The 17357-nt window shown below is 43.4% G+C and overlaps 1 protein-coding gene across 1 annotated transcript; it reads right to left on the reverse strand.

Moving 5' to 3' along the window:
• Nucleotides 1-3363: 3363 nt before the first annotated feature.
• On the reverse strand, nucleotides 3364-17326 carry wnt2ba (wingless-type MMTV integration site family, member 2Ba). The gene is made up of 5 exons (XM_014166119.3): nucleotides 16632-17326; nucleotides 12492-12712; nucleotides 7342-7619; nucleotides 6813-7077; nucleotides 3364-5997 (listed from the first exon to the last, which is right to left on the reverse strand). The coding sequence occupies exons 1-5, from the start codon at nucleotides 16787-16789 to the stop codon at nucleotides 5768-5770; spliced, it is 1152 nt and encodes a 383-aa protein (XP_014021594.1). The 5' UTR covers nucleotides 16790-17326; the 3' UTR covers nucleotides 3364-5767.
• Nucleotides 17327-17357: the final 31 nt, after the last annotated feature.

Genomic DNA, 17357 nt, shown 5'->3' on the forward strand with positions numbered 1-17357 from the left:
ACTGTGTAATAACTACTTAAAAAATGTATGAACGTGTTAAATTGTTATGTGACGTGCAGTCATATTTAGGTCCTGGTTGGTCAACAAGCTTGGCACGTCAAATAGTGTTATTTGACACGTCAAACAGTATATTTTTTTACACGCAAAGACCCAAACGGCATTCCATAGAAATCCTCGTTGAGAATGAAACGACTGAACAAATGAACAATGAAACAGCACAGCAAGTAAGTGAAAGAAGTAGGTTTTGATTATGTTTTTTTTGGTCATGAGGATATACGTAAATGCCAACAAAATAACTTTTTGGTCAGTGGTGTGTGTGTGTGTGTGTGTGTGTGTGTGTGTGTGTGTGTGTGTGTGTGTGTGTGTGTGTGTGTAACCTTTATTTTACCAGGCAAGTCAGTTTTAAGAACAAATTCTTATTTACAATGACAGCCTACCCTGGACGACGCTGGGCCAATTGTGTGCTGCCCTATGGGACTCCCAATCACGGCCAGATGTGATACAGCCTGGATTAGAACCAGGGACTGTAGCGACACCTCTTGCACTGAGATGCAGTGACTTAGACCACTGCGTCCATGTGTGTGTGTTAACTATTTAACTGTACTAGAATGCTTGAAAGGCCGCTAAAATATCCGATATTGGTATCGGCCAAAAATGTAATATTGGTACATCACTAGTTAGGTTAAAGGGTTAGGGGAAGGGTTAGATAAAATAGTTAAGATTTGGGTTAGGGGAAGGGTTAGCTAACATGCTAAGTAGTTTCAAAGTAGATAAAAAGTTGTAAGTCGTTGAAAAGTTTCTAAAATGCTTAAGTTGCCCATGAGGAGATTCCAACTCGTAACCTTTGGGTTGCTAGACATTTGCAATATATACCTACCCATCCATCCCAACCAACTGCCCTACTTTCATTTTTGCCTTAGGTAACCATCTGTCTTATGTAACCATACCAAAGGTAACATATCATACTAAATGTAGTATTACACATTTTCGTACATAATAATACGAAATGCTCTGAGACCATGTTGCACTCTTGGTTGTTACAAGCAGTTGGCAGTGTGAGAGTGAGAGAAAAAGCATGTTGCAGCACCAACATCATCACTAACCGCACCAGGGAAAGTAATTGTTGTTGGCAACAACAAAGTAAGTTTAACAAAAAAGTGTATGAATGTGAATAAACTTTGATACGTTAGAATGAACGTGAGCATCTATAAATGTTCTCCTGGCTTGTAGCTAGTTAGCTCTACAACTACCATTTATTCATATTTAGTTGTGTCAGGTTATATCTAACTAGCTAATGCTGTCTGTGTGAAAATCTAATAGTGAATGTTTTGAAGCAAAGAATACTTGCTAGCTACAGAATTACTTGCTCAATCACTGTCTTAGTCTTCAGCATAGGGTCAGCAAGGTAGCAATGGATGTGCCACCAGTCAAAAAAAGAGAAACCACCCTTGGCAAACTAGCTGGCAAATTTGAGTGCTTTCAGCTTAGATGTCTTTAACTTCATCACAGTGATTATGGGTCATGAAGTTGTGTTCCATGTGTTAAGACTTTGTTTGGTGCCATCATGATCATGGCAGGAGAGTGACAGCCATGAACAGACAGACATGCAGAGAGGCCACAAAACAACAGGTAAGATAGTGAGAAGTGCCTCTCCAAGCCCATAGAGTTCACAGACTGATGCTCTGTCATAGTGTGAATCAATCTGAATTATATGATTTATCTCTGATGAAATGATAGCATCTTATGCCTAGAGGGTGTACTGCATGTGTTAACTTCATGCAGGAGAGAGGCAGCCATGATGATATTTCCTTTTTGATATTTGTGGAGATTGATTCATTTCAGTTTGACCTTTCATGCGTAATTCTTTTTAAATTAAAATGTACAGAAAAATAAACACAAATTATAACGATTTTTGTCACGCCTGCTCCCGCTTTTCCTCCCCCTGGCGTTCGAGGGTGCCAGGATCACCAGCATTACGCCCTCAAGCCACCATCAGTACGCACACCTGCCTTCCCCCCGTCACGCGCATTAGTGATCATTGGACTCATGTGGACTCAATTACTTGTGTCATTACCTTCCCTATATCTGTCTGTTCCCAAGCTCTGTTCCCTGCTTCGGGATTGATTGTCATATGTCCATGTTACCTGTGTTCGGATGCTGTTCCTGTCTTCTATGTCTGTTCCTTATTAAATGTTTGACTCCCCGTACCTGCTTCTCTCCAGCGTCACTCCTTACAGATTTTACTGAGTTACAGTTCATATAGGAAATCAGTCAATTTAAATACATCAATTAGGCCCTAATCTATGGATATCACATGACTGGGCAGGGGTGCAGCCATGGGTGGGCATGGGAGGGCATAGGCCCGACCACTGGGGAGCCAGGCCCAACCAATCAGAAGGAGTTTTTCCCCACAAAAGGGCTTTATTACAGACAGAAATATGCCTCAGTTTCATCAGCTGTCTGGGTGGCTGGTCTCACACGATCCTCGAGGTGATGAAGCCAGATGTGGTCCTGGGCTGGCGTGGTTACACGTGGTCTGCAGTTGTGAAGCCGGTTGGATGTACTGCCAAATTCTCTAAAACGATGTTGGAGATGGCTTATGGTAGAGAATTGAACATTCAATTCTCTGGCAGTAACTCTGGTGGACACATGCCAATTGCACTCTCCCTCAAAACTTCAGACATATGTGGCATTGTGTTGTGTGACACAATTGCACATTTTAGAGTGGCCTTTTATTGCCCCCTGCACAAGGTGCACCTGTAAAATGATCATGCTGTTTAATCAGCTTCTTGATATGCCACACCTGTCAGGTGGATGGATTATCTTGGCAATAGAGAAATACTCACTAACAGGGAGGTAAACAAATTTGTGCACAAAATATGAGAGAAATAAGCTTTTTGTGTATATGGAAAATATTGGGGATCTTTTATTTCAGCTCATGAAACATGGGACCAACACTTTACATGTTGCGTTTATATTTTTGTTCTGTATAAAACAGTTTTTAACTGTGTATGTTGCTGGTTATTATTTAAGCAATAAGGCACGAGGGCGTGTGGTATATGACTAGCTAAGGGCTGTTCTTAGGCACGACGCAACCCCTGAGGTGCCTTATTGCTATTATAAACTGGTTACCAACGTAATTAGAGCAGTAAAAATAAATGCGGTCTGATATACCACAGTTGTCAGCCAATCAGCATTCAGGGATTGAACCATCCAGTTTATAGTACAGTCTAATAACTGTATTATAAGTGGAAAATATTATGTTAAGTTTCCAACCATACAGTATGTAGAGCAGCAGTAGTAACAACCTGACACAGGGGAAGTGAGAAAATAATAGGAAATGAGTCATACGGTAGCAGCGAATGAGTACAAAATGGTTGTTTAATTGAATATATCCACATGAACAGACCGGTATTCAGTACAGCATGAATGGCAATGGCCCTAAGACTGATTGGACTGTACCAGAGTATGTGCCCCTCTGCAAGGGCCCCCTTACACTTGTAAATTTGCCCGTTTGTAAGATAAGATTTGTCTGTAACCTTTTCTCACAAGTCACTAGAAATTAGCATTTAAAACCAGTTTTTCAGGTTGTCAGAGTCACTCCTACGCCACTGTCTATGATAGACTCATTTATTTTTATTGAAGGGCAACAAAATGACATTGTGTCACTTAGTGCCAAACATTTAGGTCTTCCATCCTCAACTTTCTTTCCCCCCCGAGACAATTTTAGAGTGATCATGCTGTCACTAAATAGATGCCCATTAGATATCACAATGATGGGAGGAGAATACAGACAGTGACACGCTGGTTATTTTAGAAGACTGATGTAAGCAAAGCCAGCGCTTCCTGTTCACTGTATACTATATGAGATTTGGCAGGACATTTCCACAAGGACACAGTTGCGCTGCCCTTTAAAAAGATTTAGAGACCAATAAAAGCTTTTTCGAAAGTGATTAATGTGACTAATCATTTTTACAATAATGCTCTGTGTAAAGAAAACAGTCTGCATAATATCACCTGGTTTACACAGACTATGAAATAGATAAATAATTCCCATGTTTGGCTCGGGGGAAGAGTAATGCTGTAATTAGAGGGCCTACACCACGGATTCGTTGAGTGCCGAGCCAAGCGCTGACATTAGAGGGGGGAATAAAAATTGAATATATCATAATTTAATGAATTACTCAAGAACCGCGAGTCGTAGATTCAGTGAATATCACCTTGTGTGTCAGTGACAATGACAGTGTCACGTGGTCAGCGATATGAGGATGGATGAGATCTGATGTGAATGACAGAAGGATCAACAAGGTTTAATATAGAACAAGTGTGGTATTTTAGGATCCTCCCAAGGTGACAATAACACTCCAACTAACGCCACAGCACAACTTGGCCCGCGACTCCCTACCGTTCTGAGAACATTGCATTAAAATCATATCAATGACCATTTGCATTTGAAAATGTTGATCTTTTTAACATAAACTGAAATCTCATTCATCTTACAAACGTCTTTAACAAGTAGTTGTGATCATCACATGGACCTCACTGCTTTCGGTCAATCGTTGTACCATTTGTTCGGTCTCGATTGGTCATATCCCGCTGGCCCTATAGGCCTATGTGCATTTGTGAATGTTGATTTGAAAAATCAATTCTGGTTCTCAGCTCCTCTACGTCATGCAACATCTTGGCCTGGGTTTCACAAAGTACTTCATTTGTCATAGATCAGTCAGAGCCCCACGTAGCCTACAAAACAACCCTGAGAGTGAAAGGACTATACGGATGCATAATGAAAGTGCCCCATAGTGAGAACGCTAACTTGGGAGATATAGCAACTAGCAGCTTCAGTAACCAGTGATAAATAATAAGCAAGAGATGACAGCTACCGTCCATCATACCGTATTCATTTAGGAACACGTACAATAATAGGTTGATAGGGTAACTGTCACACTAAAGGGAGAGAAGACATACTATCCATCTCGGTCGACGACAATTTTTGTTTCACTTAACTCATATAACAGAAACATTTGTTTAAATGAATTTCTTTGCTCAATATTGGGTTATATTAGTGTCCATAGTGCAGCTCTCTGGCCCGTGGTAACAGTTGGATGTTAGAGTTGAATGAACTTTCTGTTGTACATCCATTACGATGCATTTGACCAGTCGGGTGAGGCATGATGTCCTTTTCTTCTGAAAGTTCACGCTCCTAACTACTGAATACAAGTCAGTCTTTCCATGTCCAGTGTCTCAAGCAGACAATGAAACACTGAGCAAAGTGGTCACCGGTATAGAAAGAGAACATAGTTTTAAACCAAGCAAAAACCAACAACACATACACCACCCAACAATCCTAACTCCATCTCTGGTGTGCTCACAGTATAATGTCCTGTGCTGCATTTCCACAACAGATCATGTGTAAATTATTTTCTGTAGAAAAAACTGTCCTCAGCACCTTGGAAGCAGCACACAATAGTATTTCCCCAGATCAACACGATCAAACAAAAACATAAATAGGAACTATCCCCTCTCCTGGACCAACCACTCTCTTAGACTGCCTTCCTATAGAACAGTACCATACAGTACTGCACCATCCAATCCAAATTGGGATATGGCCCCTTGGCAAAAAGTTATTGAGGATGTCACTTTAGAAGGGGTTGTCAAATGAGAACCATGCCAGAGGTAATGGAGGTCAGAAATGAGTCGGGAGTAGGGACTACATATCCCACAATGCAGTTGGCCACTGCTAGATCCTTTAAAAGGCCGGGCCTCAGGGTCAGGTTAGGTCCAACCAATCGGGTCTCTTGTGTGGCTTGCAGGTGTGAACGTCCACCATGTCTTCGCAGTCCTTGCACTCCACGGCGCAACACCACTTGAACTTGCACTCGCACTTGGTGACTCGTTTGACGCGCATTGTGTCGTAGCCCCGTCCGCAACACATGACCTCGCAGCCGTCCGTGCCTCTGGAAGACTTGTTGCAGACTCTACCTGCCGTGCCCAGGGAGCCTGTGGAGAGAGCACAAGACAGACCAGCCGGCCCTTGAGTGAAGGGGTGTGAGAATAGGTGTGAGCGGAGGTATTCCCCTTGAGCATTTGGGAGTGGAGCTTAATAGTGACCACAGAAGGATTTAAAAAATGACCCTGCTGTATCCTTAGGGTGTGAATTCCTATACAATAGATTATTGCTTCACCTTGTAGTAGGCTAGGGGCGTAGCGTAGCTCCTCTTCTTAACGGCAGTTTACTAGGTGTCAACCTATAACTATAGGTCTAACAGAGATGAGGATGATGCCAGTAACACACAATACATCCAAAGTATCATAACCAGAGCCTGTTAGCTGTTCTAGAGCTCTATGGACGCTCTGCTGAAGTGATAGGACATGAGGGGCGTGAGAGACAGAGATTACCAAGGCAGAGAAAACACAGTTGGAATTAGAGAGAAGTTAAAGGTCAAATAATTGAACTCTAAGCTATGAAGGTATGCAGGCCTTCGGCAGATGAGTCTGGGATTCTCATATCTGTATTTGATGCGTAGGCTTCTGTATTATCTAGCGTCTGGGTAATACTTTTTACTTAGAGCAACTAGGTTTCTGATGACAATATTTTCCACAAGTTTGGTGATAAGTACTTAAATAACGTCCCATACATTTTAATAATGACTAAATGTGATATTATGTTGAATCATATACTGAAATGTAATTTCTCTTAAAATGTATTTCCACTTAGACATTGCTAAAACTTCTGGGTTTTTCTCTGCCAGGTCATGTGGTGAAGAAAAACTCCTGGCCCTACCTAACATCTTTAATTGCATGAGTTAACCCACCTGCTGCTCTGTCCATGAGGCAGTAGTCAGGGGAATTTTCTACATATACCAGCTCATTCTTGGTGGTTCCTTTGAAGTCCTTGTCAGCCACCATGAACCCTGTGCCATCCTGGTTCATGGTCACCTCGATGGCCGTGTTGTACTTCTTTCGGAGGTAGTCCCCGGTCCTCCGGAAGTCCGACATGGCCAACCAGCAGGTTCTGAGGGCGCAGGAGCCGCTGACACCATGACACTTGCACTCCAGTTTCATAAAGCGCTTCACTGCCTGAAATCAAGAAGGTTGGACAATTTCATTAGAGGTTGAGACAAAGCCTCACCTGTGGCCAACCTAGTACACTCACTATTCATGTCTAGAGTATTTATAAAAAATTCAGTTCAACAGAGTGGCTTAAATTGTACTAGCAATGTCTGTTCTACTGCAGTAACAATGTTGTTACACTGTAGTTACAGCATGTCCTAGCGCTAGTTTAAAGGGACTGCCCGTATCAAAAAAGCAAAAAGGCACCTTAACCCCGAAGCCATTGCTCACCATTCGCCCACAGCGGTTGTTGTGTAGATTCATCATCGCCCGAGCGTCTTTCACCATCCTCTCCCTGGCATCGACGAAGGCCTTGGCGAACTTGATGCCATAGTTGATGTTGTCGCTGCAGCCGCCCCAGTCAAAGTCGCCCTTGTCGTCTCTAGCTCGGCCTCGCTTGTGGGCGTCGCAGCTGCAGATCTTGAGCTCCCCCTGGCTGCAGGCCCTGGTAATTGCATAGACCACACCCGCCGAGGAGATGGCGTACACAAACGCTGCCTCCCGGCTACCTGGGGTGATATGATGGAGGAGATTATGTGTAAGAAGATGTCATTGGGCGATTCCACGCCAGCGGGAGCTAAGTTCTCACATAGGAACTTCATTGGAAGTAAGGGTGTTTAACATCCTTTTTACCTTTGTATAAAAATTTGGGGGTAGAAAATAGTGATGAAAAATGCCATTTTAGATCCTTTTTAAACCTATACATGCCTCCTCCCTATGATCTGTGACAACATCTTGGAGTCATTATCCTCCTTATAGTATTCTCTCAAATATCGAGCATGTCTAGATTCTGAAATACACATTTTCACATTCATTTATTCAACATTAAAAATATGAATATTATTACCTCAAAATTACCCTTTTTGATTTTGCTTATTTTTAGACATATTGCTTGTAACAATATACTCTTCAAACACGTGGCCCCAGGTAGGTTTTATATATAAACAAAGTCAGTCTTATACTGGCGGTTACACTATACCAGCAAAGTTTGTTTTGTTGTAGTAACCATGTCATTACACAGCAGTTATGGTACATCATCTAGAGCAGATTTCATGCTATGAACACTAACATACGCCCAACTGAAAGCTTTGGACTTGCATAGTCCAAAGACATTGCACAGAAACAAACATGCCTACGCTCCTTGAAACTTGGAACGCAGACACTGTTAACATTTATATAGAATGTAATATAGAGCACAAACACATTTTAATCAAATAGGTTTGGTTGTCTCCGTACAATGTTCATGTACAATCAGTCCATGTACAGCAGGCCTATTGTAAGATTCTGCTTTCTTTTCTTAGTCAACCGTCAACCCTTGTGTTTTTTTCTTCTTTGTTCTGGAACATAGCCCTGTCTTTCATTTTTGTTAATTGATTTCACCTGTGTTCGTGTCTCACCTGGTCTCATCAGCTCCCTATTTAGTTCAGTTCTTTCTGTTGGGGGTATGCTAGTTCTGAACGTCACATGCTAATGTAAAAAGATGGTTTTTGATATAAATATGAACTTGATTGAACAAAACATGCATGCATTGTATAACATAATGTCCTAAGATTGTCATCTGATGAAGATCATCAAAGGTTAGTGCTGCATTTAGCTGTGGTTTGGGTTTATGTGACATTATATGCTAGCTTGAAAAATGGGTGTCTGATTATTTCTGGCTGGGTACTCTGCTGACATAATCTAATGTTTTGCTTTCGTTGTAAAGCCTTTTTGAAATCGGACAGTGTGGTTAGATTAACGAGAGTCTTGTCTTTAAAATGGTGTAAAATAGTCATATGTTTGAGAAATTGAAGTAATAGCATTTCTAAGGTATTTGAATAACGCGCCACGGGATTCCACTGGCTGTTACGTAGGTGGGACGAAATCGTCCCACTGGCCCTAGAGAAGTTAAGGAACTCCAATGTTTCATTGGGTTCTCCAACTTCTATCGCCGGTTCATTCGGTACTTCAGTTCTACTGCCACTCCCCTCACTGCCCTTACCAGCCAAAAGACCAAGACACTTCAATTGACTGATACTGCCCTGACTGCGTTCAACAACTTGAAACGCCTCTTCACCTCAGCTCCTGTCCTTCACCAACCTGATTCGACCCTTCTTTTCACCCTGGAGGTGGATGCCTTTGAAGTAGGAGTAGGAGCCATACACTCTCAGTGGGTGGGAGCACCTCCCAAATCACATCCCTGTGCCTTCTTCTCCAGGAAGTTATCCCCTGCTGAGAGGAATGACGATGTGGGGAACATAACTCCTCGCCATCAAGCTGGCCCTCGAGGAGTGGCGCCACGGGTTGGAGGGCGCACAACATCCGTTTCTCATCCTAACATATCATCGTAATCTGGAATATATCAGAGGGGCCAAGAGGTTAAACTCCAGACAAGCCCGCTGGGCTCTCTTATTCGCACGCTTCCATTTTCATGTTACTTACATCCCTGGAAAGTAAAACGTAAAAGCTGATGCTCTCTCCCGCCAGTTTGACCTTCCGACCAGTCACTCAGACCCTAAACCCATTCTTCCTCCCTCTTGCATTATGGGACCGGTACAGTGGGAGGTTCACTCAGCCATACAAGAAGCCCTAGCCTCAGACCCGGCTCCTCCTGAGACACCAGCTGGGAAGAGTTACGTACCAGCAGCTGTTAGAACCCAACTGATGCAATGGTGTCACACGTCCTTGGGGTCAGGACATCCGGGCATTACACAAACCACTGAACGTCTAGCCCGGAAGTTCTGGTGGTCCTCACTGTCATTTGACGTAAGGGATTACGTACTCTCCTGTCAAGTCTGCGTCCAAACCAATAGCCCTCGTCATCCCCCTTCCGGGAAGCTTCAACCTTTGCCAATCCCTCACAGACCCTGGTCCCACATAGATGTTGACTTCATCACAGACCTTCCTGAATTCTCTGGTAACACCACCATCCTTGTCATAGTAGGCCATTTTTTCAAAAATGTGTCGTCTGGTTCCTCTTCCTCATCTACCTAACGCCATGGAATTGGCGGAGTGTATGTTCCAGCAGGTGTTCCATCTGTGTGGGATTCCGGAGGACATCGTCTCTGACCGTGGGCCCCAGTTTGTCTCCCGGGTGTGTCGAGCCTTCTGTGACCAACTGGGGGTCACCCTCAGCCTCTTCTCCGGGTACCACCCCCAGACCAATGGGCAGACAGAACGCCTGAACCAAGAAATAGGGAAGTACCTCCGCCAACAATGTTCTGGCTCTCCACACGACTGGAGTTGCTATGTAGCCTGGGCCGAATATGCTCAGAACTCACTCAAGCACTCATCCCTCTGCCTTACTCCGTTTCAGTGTGTCCTTGGTTACCAACCCCCCATGTTTCCCTGGGAGGAGGAGCCTGGTACTGGCCCAGCTGTCGACGACTGGTTTCGGCATTGTGAGCGGGTATGGGAGAAGGAAGCCTCTAATACCTAGAAATGCTTTTCCGACAGACGCTGCAGACAGACGCTACTCTTTCACACCGGACAGCGTGTGTGGCTCTCTACCAGAGACATCCGGCTCAGCCTCCCCTGCAAAAAGTTCTGTTGTTGCTTCATTGGTCCCTTCAAGATAACCCATCGCATCAACCCTGTCATGTACCACCTCCAGTTACCCCGTCAGTATAAAATCTCCTCGTCCTTCCATGTGTCTCTGTTAAAACCAGTCACCTACAGTCCTCTTCATCCTCCAGTCTCTAACCGCAATGCGCCCCCACTGTTGGATGTCGGAGGGGAACCTGCCTACGCCATACGGGCCATCCTTGATTCCAAACGCCTGAGAGGTCGCATCCACTACCTAGTGGACTGGGAAGGTTATGGACCTGAATACTGGTCCTGGGTCCTCGACCAAGACATCCTCGACCCAGAGATGATTCAGGCATTTCACCATAACCGTTCGGATCGTCCCACTCCCTGAACTTGGGGTCAACCCCCGAACAGATCCACTGGACATCAGCCTCGACGCAGAACGTTGGGTCAGTCCATGACCTCATCGAACCAGCCTGCCGGACCTGTCCGCTCTGCTCCCCCGCCCGCCCGCTCCACCCTCCTAGGTCATCAGGAGCCTCCCTTGGGGGGGGAGTGTCACGTCCTGACCATAGTGAGTGTTATTTTCTATGGTAGAAATGGTCAGGGCGTGACAGGGGGTGTTTGTCTGGGTTTTGTATGTCTATGTTTTGGTTCTAGGTTTGCATTTCTATGTTGGTGGTGTTTGGCATGACCTCCAATTAGAGGCAGCAGGTTGTCGTTGTCTCTAATTGGAGGTCCTATTTAAGTTAGGTTTGTTCCACAGGTGTTTGTGGGTGATTGTTCTTCGTGAGGTTATTGTTCCTCCAGCGTCACGGTTTGTTGTTTTGTATATACTTGTAGTGTTTAATGGTTGCATTCGGTTTCACTGATTTAATAAAACATGTGGAACTACGAAAACGCTGTATTTTGGTCCGCTCCTTCAAACAGCCGTGACAGGGAGGGTACTGTAAGGTTCTGCTTTTCTTTTCTTAGTCAACCTTGTGTTTTTTTCTTCTTTGTTCTGGAACATAGCCCTGTCTTTCATTTTTGTTCATTAATTTCACCTGTGTTCGTGTCTCACCTGGTCTCATCAGCTCCCTATTTAGTTCAGTTCTTTCTGTTTGTATGGATGTGAGGTAGTTTTTGACTGCCTACCTGTGGTTGACCATTCCCTGCCTGTGACCACGATTCCTGCCTTCTGCGAAGGCTTAATAAACATCTGTCACTCTTTAATTTGCACAGATGGCAGCTTTCTCAGTCACTAGGTATGTTTTCATTTGAGAGGAGAGCAGATTCAGGGTTATTTGGTCTGCTTTTCCCACCCACCTCTAGTTTTCATTCCTCCTCACGCAATGAACCAGAACACAGGCAATATGTCAGGGAGTACGGCTTTGTCTGCCTGCCAGAAACATCTACCCAAATATTTACATCTCCTATTACTGTTTAGACATCACCCTTGTGGATCACTCTATCTGCTACTAGTTTTCGGAGAATATCCACTTTCTCCAACCCTCCTCATTCCTGGAGAAGGTGAAACTAGATACATTTACTTGCACACATTCTCTCTGGGTATTGTACAACCGGAAATGACAACTAGTACGTTCTCCTGTTACCTTATCGGAGATGGGCTAACAAAGGAGACATATATGGAAGTGAACTGTTGTATTATGTGTTGAGCTGAGATATACGTAGCTATACCCTTAAGGCTTGAATATCTGTAAGTCTAAAAGGCAAGGAAGCGGTCCCTCACAATGTTCTGCTATTGCCTACAACCACCAATGTGAAAACTTGTATGTGTTGAATCAGATTAATGTAGTGAATCTTACATCCAAGATGCAAGTGATTGCATACTGAACACACACAGAGAGATGAACACACTGAAACAGACTTACTGTGTAGCATGACCCTACCAAAGACAGTGTGGTCTCGGTCCAGCGTGCTGCAGTTCCAGCGATGGTGACGAAACTGGTGCTGACACTCACGGATCCACTCCTTGGCACCCTCCCCAATAGACTGCATGAGATCGGGGTGGCGCTGGCACAGCTGGCGCTGCTTGTTCACCAGGCCTGGAATGTTGTCACAGATCACCCGTGCACCCAGGGCTCCAATATACCTGCAGATCAGATAGACAGGTGCATTGTCAGTAGGCCAGTAAAACTGCCAGGGACTATTGTTGTGTAAAAACAGATGTCCATTAAAAAAAATGTGTTAAAGAACAAGATACACTACATGACCAAATGTATGTGGAAACTTGGTCGTCGAACATCTCATTCCAAAATCATGGGCATTAATATGGAGTTGGTCCCTCCTTTGCTGCTATAAAAGCCTCCACTCTTCTGGGAAGGCTTACCACTAGACGTTGGAACATTGCTGTGGGGACATGCGCCCATTCAGCCACAAGAGCATTAGTGAGGTCGAGCACTGATGTTGGGCAATTAGGCCTGGCTAGCAGTCGACATTCCAATTCATCCCAAAAAATGACTAAAATGTAAAAAATGTGTTCGATGGGGTTGAGGTCGGGGCTCTGTGCAGGCCAGTCAAGTTCTTCCACACCGATCTTGATAAACCATTTCGGTATGGACCTTGCTTTGTGCATGGGTGCATTGTCATGCTTAAACAGGAAAGGGCCTTCCTGAAACTGTTGCCACAAAGTTGGAAGCACAGAATCGTCTAGAATGTCATTGTATGCTGTAGCGTTAAGATTTCCCTTTACTGGAACTAAGGGGACTAGCCTGAACCATGAAAAAAGCCCCAGACCATTATTCCTCCTCCACCAAACTTTACAGTTTGCACTATGCATTGGGGCAGGTAGCGTTCTCCTGGCATCCGCCAAACCCAGATTTGTCCGTCAAACTGCAAGATGGTGAAGCGTTATTCATCACTCCAGAGAACATGTTTCCATTGCTCCAGAGTCCAATGGCAGCAAGCTTTACACCACTCCAGCCGACGCTTGGCATGGCTGCTCGGCCATAGAAACCCATTTCATGAAGCTCCAGACTAACAGTTCTTGTGCTGACGTTGATTCCAGAGGCAGTTTGGAACTCGGTAGTGAGTGCTACAGGCTTCAGCACTCGGTGGTCCAGTTCTGAGCTTATGTGGCCTATCACTTCGCGGCTGAGCCGTTGTTGCTCCTAGACGTTTCCACTTCACAAAAACAACACTTACAGTTGACCGGGGCAGCTCTAGCAGGGCATACATTTTATAAACTGACTTGTTGGAAAGGTGGCATCCTATGACGGTTCCACTTTAAAAGTCACTGAGCTCTTCAGAAAGGCTATTCTATTGTCCATGTTTGTCTATGGAGATTGCATGGCGGTGCGCTTAATTTTATATACCTGTCAGCAACTGGTGTGGCTGAAATAGCCAAATCCACTAATTTCAAGGGGTATCCATATACTTTTGTATAAACACTACCGTTTAAAAGTTTGGGGTCAGTTAAAAATGTCCTTGTTTTAAAAGAAAAGCTAATTTTTTTGTCCATTAAAATAACATCAAATTGATCAGAAATACAGTGTAGACATTGTTAATGACTATTGTAGCTGGAAACGGCAGATCGTTAATGGAATATCTACATAGGCGTACACATTTTAAAGTTAGGTCGAGTAAGATGTGTGACAAGTTATATTCTTCAAGAATCAATGGGTATTCATCATTAATTGAATTGGCGGTTGAACAGCAGGAATTCTTACAAAGCATGCATTTAACAATTCTGTCCCGCTTCGTTGTCAATCCCACGCGGTTATAGATGCCATAAATGGTACATCAGAGGACAGTGTTATGAAATGTGAGACCTGCAGATGCTTGTTCACAGATAGGAAAGAATCCACACAGTTAACTAGGAGAGACCCCTGAGACTAGAACAGAAACACCCAAGTGCAGTGCAGCAGCCATACAGTGTGACATTGTCTCCTATAAGCTGGCACGCTCCTCTAACTCGCCCTCTCCCTGCAACGACCGGACATCATTACCGCCAGGCTTAATCACAGCTACATTTTTTGTCGTGCCACCGATACAGAAACAGAAAAGTGTTTCCACTCCTGTTATGGCTGTCCCTTTCCCCCCCCAAAAAAATTCTGCCTTCCTTCCCTGCAGCCCGAGTCTGAGCAATAAAGCAGAGCAGAGGCGCACAGTGTTTACTCTCTCCATAGAGAGAATAGAGTACTGAGCCAAAAGACCCCGACTGTCTCTACGCCTCATACTTAGTTTGGAGAGAGGACAATCAATCCAGCACACTAGAAAACACACTACTTCTTATCTGAATAATCACAATCATGATGGAAATAACCCCCCGGACTATATAAATCATGATTAGATAAATATGTAGATCCTTGGAGAGATCTACCATGTCTCCCTGCTCCGCCTCACGTCACTGTTTAATTGCACTGCCTTCTTTTTAGAATAATATTTTGTGAGACAGAGAAGCTTTTTCAACAATACCACAGGGATATTTTAGGAAAATATAAATGTCTAAAATGTCTCACTGTTGTCTACATAAAATGTTAAAAAAAATAAGTAAAAATGTATGTGGTATTATCGTGGTTTGGATGATCAACTATAAGAACACAACTATTTATGGTTTACCATGTTGTGTGCGGTAAGATTGGAGTATTGTGGCATAAGAACAGTGTTTCACGTGAGGTGGTAAGCACTTCCTTTATTCACCCTTGGTTGTTACCCTCAAGAGAAATCATCAAGGAACACTTTTTTCATGCACCACTGCCTGCACCTGCCACTTCTAATATGCAAGATTGATAGTGGAAAGTCCCCGAGTCCATTAATCTTTATGAACACCAGACAGTGTGCTGCTGTTGGTTGATCTCACTTAATAGACTATTGATGTTATAAAACTCCTATCCAGACACATTCCCCCCTGTGGCTGTTGGAATTGGAGCCTGGCAGCAATTTCTTCACAAGTACCAGCAGGGTATAGGTCTGACTCTATGGTGTGATTGTTAAACTATTCAAATCTTGAATTTTTTGGCCACATAACTGATATATCCCATAATTTAGTGTAAGTTATTTCCCAATCTCCTGCATTCCTAGGATAATTCAAATCTCTTTTTTTTTTTTTTAACTAGGCAAGTCAGTTAAGAACAAGTTCTTATCCACCAGAGAACAGTGGAGAACACTGCCCCCTTTGTTCAGGGGCAGAACGACAGATTTTTACCTTGTCAGCTCGGGGATTTGATCCAGCAACCTTTCAGTTACTGGCCCATCGCTCTAACCACTAGGCTACCTGCCACCCCAATACATAATTAGCATTCTCAGGCTTGGGATAAATATAGACAAGGTTTAAGTGAAAAGCAAATGTAGCTACCTGGAATATGCTCTTGCAAAAGGAAAAATTACAAATTCATTGACATCCAAGCATGCTTTATATTTGATTTTGTTCAAAACGTTTTGCATATTTAATGATGAGCTTATAATTTTTGCTTTATTTATTAAATTCATATAATTCAGTAAGGTTATAATGAATTAATAAGGCCGAAGGGGTGTGGTATATGGTCCTTATACCATGACTATGGGCTGTTCTTATGCAATATGCAATGTAGAGTGCCTGGATACAGTCCTTAGCCGTGGTATATTGGCCATACATCACAAACCCCCAAGGTGCCTTATTGCTATTATAAACTGGTTACCAACATAATTAGGAGAGTAAAAATACATGTTTTGTCATACCCGTGGTATATGGTCTGATATATCAGGTGTTTCAGCCAGTCAGCATTCAGGGCTCAAACCACCCAGTTTATAATTATATATTTAATCCATCCGTTATAGCATATATGCATTAGGCCATATGATTTCTCCTAATTTATATTTTTGACTCCTAAATAGCCAACATAAATAGGCCTAACTTTTGTAAGGTCTTGGAACGTCTTATAATTAGCTAATTAAGACAACTGGTCATCCAGAACTACTGGAAACTCATATCTAATCTTGGATGTCAATGACTTCAATTATAGATGTAATCTTGGCTAGAAATGATAGGATTATTTCTGCAGCATCAAGTGCATATGAAAGACACCACTCACCACCAAGAAGAATCTGCTCTAGGTGTGAAGATGAGAAGCAGCAGAATAAAGGTGAAGTATATCCTTGAGGGGTGTCGGGATAGTATCCCATTACGAGACCCCGTCCTGTTCCTGGAATATCCACGGGTTTTGAAGAAACAAAACATTTCTAATTTCATGTACAGACGGCATACAACATATAATAAAGAATAAAAGTCCTTGGCGATGGTTTGCTGATCATCATTGGGGGAAACCTGTCTATCTAAAGAAGTTGAAACATTCTATCCATCCAGTTTCAAAAGGCTCATTTGATGTATTGTCAGTTCATTGACGCCTTTTCTAAGTGTTTATCTCTGATTTATCGAGTCAGTGCTTATCAAAAGTCGGTCGAGGGAAAGTACATCGAATGAAGACACATCTTCTGAGAAACCGTCCCAAATGTCCAAACAGATGTTCTGTTGCCAACGATAACTATTTCCTCTGCTGTTGCGTGTTCTTTTGTAGCCTAGGCTATTTGTTAGACGTTCGACGTGAATAGCAGGTGAAGGTGAAAAAGTTGCCAACACCAAACACAGGTATACCAGACGCTGAAAAATGATGACACTGAAACCATTTATTGTCCCTGGAAGGTAAAGTCAGTCACTCATCTGTCCGAGGATGAGACAGATAGCTACTCCGCGCTCCTCTTCTCAGTCGGGACTGAAGATGCGCCGCAGGAAAAAACACTGCACCAGCATGTCAGCTGTC

The sequence above is a fragment of the Salmo salar genome, chromosome 22 (genome assembly GCF_965601325.2).
Source record: "Salmo salar chromosome 22, fSalSal1, whole genome shotgun sequence".
NCBI lineage: Eukaryota > Metazoa > Chordata > Actinopteri > Salmoniformes > Salmonidae > Salmo > Salmo salar.